Below are 3,578 nucleotides of genomic sequence, written 5' to 3'. Positions count from 1 at the left end.
ATATTAATAATAATTTTCAACATTAGTTTTAAACAACAAATTTTTAATTTTGAAATCTTATATTATTATCTTTTCAACATAAATATCATTATTGAATTTAAAATAAAAGTATTAAAATAAATAAAAGTGGAAACCACTGACACTTATATATTGTCGTATATTATACTTATATATTGATTTTTGAATGTACTTGAAATTATACTTATTCAAAATTTCGCACAGGAAGGGTGGTTAAATTAAGTTAGGGAGAATAAATTGTAAAATTTGCGAGGAGGATGTTTTTCAGCTAACTTCAATCTTTGAATATTTCAATCATTTGAAAAACGTTACACTAAGTAATTTTTTGGGAATCTTTTCCTCTTTCTAGATTCTGGTTACTTGCAAGATGCTTCTAAAGCAAAAATAAATGTTCTGAAAGCTCTGAATTTGATTTTTGCAGCGTTAGACGATATCGACTAAAATACATTTCAAATGGGTTTAATAAAGCAGTATTATCGGTATCCAACGGGAACTTTGGTTCCTCAAAATAAAATGGCATGGCAGAAGATCTTCCGAAGTTGATGACGCGTCTATCGACTGCAACACACATCCCCATTACTTTTCATTTCCATCAATATCTGATTTAATGCCTGATCCAGAGGATAATGATGAAAACGAGCAAAAATTATCGGAGGATATGCTAATAACTTCTCATGAGTTTCAAAGCATAAAAAGTCTGAAATAAAATTTACTTGCAAATGTAAACGAAGAAAAACAAATTTTACCCTGATTTTACGTTTTTAACACCGAATCGACGGAAAATTTTATATTATATATATATATATATATATATATATATATATATATATATATATATATATATATATATATATATATATATATATATATATATATATATATATATATATTTATATATCTTTAGGACCCATACTTTGGCTAATTTACGCGAACACCATTTTTAAACACGCTTCTCTCATCGATTTTAGTCCTTTCCCCGATTTTAACTATCAAGATTTTAATATCATTGTTTTTGCCGATGACGTCTTCATTCTTCTAAGACACAACATATTATATAGATTTGATCAACTAGCGACCCACGTTCTCACAGCAATGTCAGCCTGGGCCAGAGCACACAAGTTAACATTTAGCCAGGACAAAACAAAAATTATTGTCTTTAATAAAAACAATAAGAAAACTTCCCGAACTCCGCGCATCAAAATGGATCAGAGCTCCACAAACCTGAAGATTGTCAACAGTTTGAAATATCTTGGTGTGTTACTGGACCCAGGGCTGACATGGATTCCTCATCTCAACGAGGTTAAAGATAAAATCACGAACTTCAATCAAATGTCAAAAAGGGTCGCTAGAGCCACCTGGGGGTTAAGCCCATATATTCTCAAAAAGATATATCTCCAGGCCAGCGAGAAGATAGTACTCTACGCCGCCAGTGTCTGGTATAGAAATACTAATAAAATGAATCAGAAACTTGCATCCATACAAAGAATACCGCTTCTCACAATCACAAAGTGCTATTCCACAGCAAGCACTGAATCTATCCAGATACTGGCGGACATTAAACCTATTCATTTGAAGGTTATTGAGACAATCTTCAACAAACGCATTAAATGGGGCTGGAAAATAGATGACATTCTTCCCGTCATTCAAAGGACAGTTATTGATTCCATCTTGGAAAAAACGAACCTTACTACAAAAGCCCCAGTTCACCCTGCCACTCAACTCGCTGTGCCTTGGGGATATAACTCTCCAGATAATAATGGTTTGGAAATATATACGGATGGCTCCAGGATGGAGGTCAAACCTCAACACTTCAGGACAGGTTTCGGAGTCATCATAAAGCGTAATGGCATCACTATTGCCAAGACCTCCTCCAGAGCATCCGATTATTGCTCAGTTTTTGAGGCCGAGCTGATGGCGATCAGACAAGCAATAAATTATGCAGCAAAACAGGAAGAACAAACTACAATTTATACAGATTCATTGCACGCACTGGCTGACCCCACACATAAAAATACGATTGTTCATGACATAAAACATGCTTGGAGACAGAGTATCTCACTAAATTGGATTAAAGCACACGCGGGGCATGCCGGCAATGAGGAGGCGGACCAACTAGCCAAAGAAGCCATCAGACTTGACACCATAGAAAATACTACCTGGCTGACCCCCATTCAGATCAAATCTATAATCAATAACCATATTATGGCTCAGTGGAAATTGGACTGGACCAACAGTACAAAAGGACGGCAGACTTACAAATTTTTTAAGGATCCAAAAACTACAAGAATAAAGGCAAACTTTTATATTAATCAGTTCTTAACCGGCCACGGCGTGTTTGGCACACACCAAGCAAGATTTTTCGGGAAATCTTCAACATGTACTTATTGCAACTCACAACAAGACATCCATCACCTAATTTTTCAATGTCCAAAATTTCAAACACGACGAGGCAACAATTTTCACAACAAAACAGAACACCAGATTTACTCTAACCTGACCTGCAGATCAATCATCAAAGACATTATCAAAACAACTTTGGAAGATACATTAAACCCACTGTAAATTTTTACTAACTCTGGCCGTCCAACTACCGTATGGATCAGCGTTTCCATATCCCCTGAGTCAACTCCAATTCTCTCGCTTTAATTACCTCATCATTGGAGACTCTGGTTCGGCGATTTTGATTTTAGCCGGGATGACTATCCTTAAAACTGGACTTTTAGTGACTTTAAAAAAAAAAAATTTTAAATCTCATGGTGTTCTTAGGTAGGATTTGAACTGTCCTCGTCATTCACACCATTTTAATCCACTTTTACTATTTAAACACTAATCTGATGATTTTACTATTTGTAACTCGATTGTTTCCTTAATAGGCAATTTGCCCTATGATTAGTTTTTAAATTTTGTGCCTTTAATATTCTGACTAATTGAGATAACTAATTTTGTTCAGGGGTATTGTTCGCCCGCAAAGTTTACAGGCTGTTGCCATTTGACTTTTGTATCTTATGTATTTTATGCATTTTTTGTATTTTATGTTCTTTAATGTTTTTTTTACTTGGTTTTTAATAAACATTTACCCGTATGCCCTCAATTGGGGCAGGTCGGGGTAAATATTTTCATATATATATATATATATATATATATATATATATATATATATATAATATAATATAAAATTTTCCGTCGATATATATATATATATATATATATATATATATATATATATATATACTCAAATGTTTACCAAAATTCTGGAATTTTAAAGAGATTGAAGCAACACATAGAATTCTTATTTGTATATATATCATGACAGTGTTGATCGTTCTTTTTAAATATTTATCGCTTATATTGGTCTTTTAGAAACGAACTTCTACTTACATAAAGAAATATTTTTCAGTTGCAATTTCGTTTCCAAACGAGAAAGTTCTTCAATAAATGATGAATTCTATACAGAAATTTTTTTTTATCTAGATTGAATATAGTTTGAACATCAGAGACTTTAAGAACGAAACACTACTCTTTTTAAAAGAATTTATCTAAGGTTTTTTTTCTGAGTATCC

General features: G+C 33.0%; 1 protein-coding gene across 1 annotated transcript; it reads left to right on the top strand.

Annotated features, from left to right (window-relative positions):
• Positions 1–1,218: 1,218 nt before the first annotated feature.
• LOC147810980 (uncharacterized) lies at positions 1,219–2,580 on the top strand. The gene has a single exon (XM_087162177.1). It carries the CDS (start codon positions 1,219–1,221, stop codon positions 2,578–2,580), a length of 1,362 nt encoding a protein of 453 aa, XP_087018303.1.
• The last annotated feature ends 998 nt before the right edge of the window (positions 2,581–3,578 follow it).

This window comes from Parasteatoda tepidariorum, chromosome 4, assembly GCF_982258835.1.
Source record: "Parasteatoda tepidariorum strain Cologne lab strain chromosome 4, Ptep-v5.0, whole genome shotgun sequence".
Lineage (NCBI taxonomy): Eukaryota > Metazoa > Arthropoda > Arachnida > Araneae > Theridiidae > Parasteatoda > Parasteatoda tepidariorum.
This window is presented reverse-complemented; position numbering and strand designations above follow the sequence as displayed.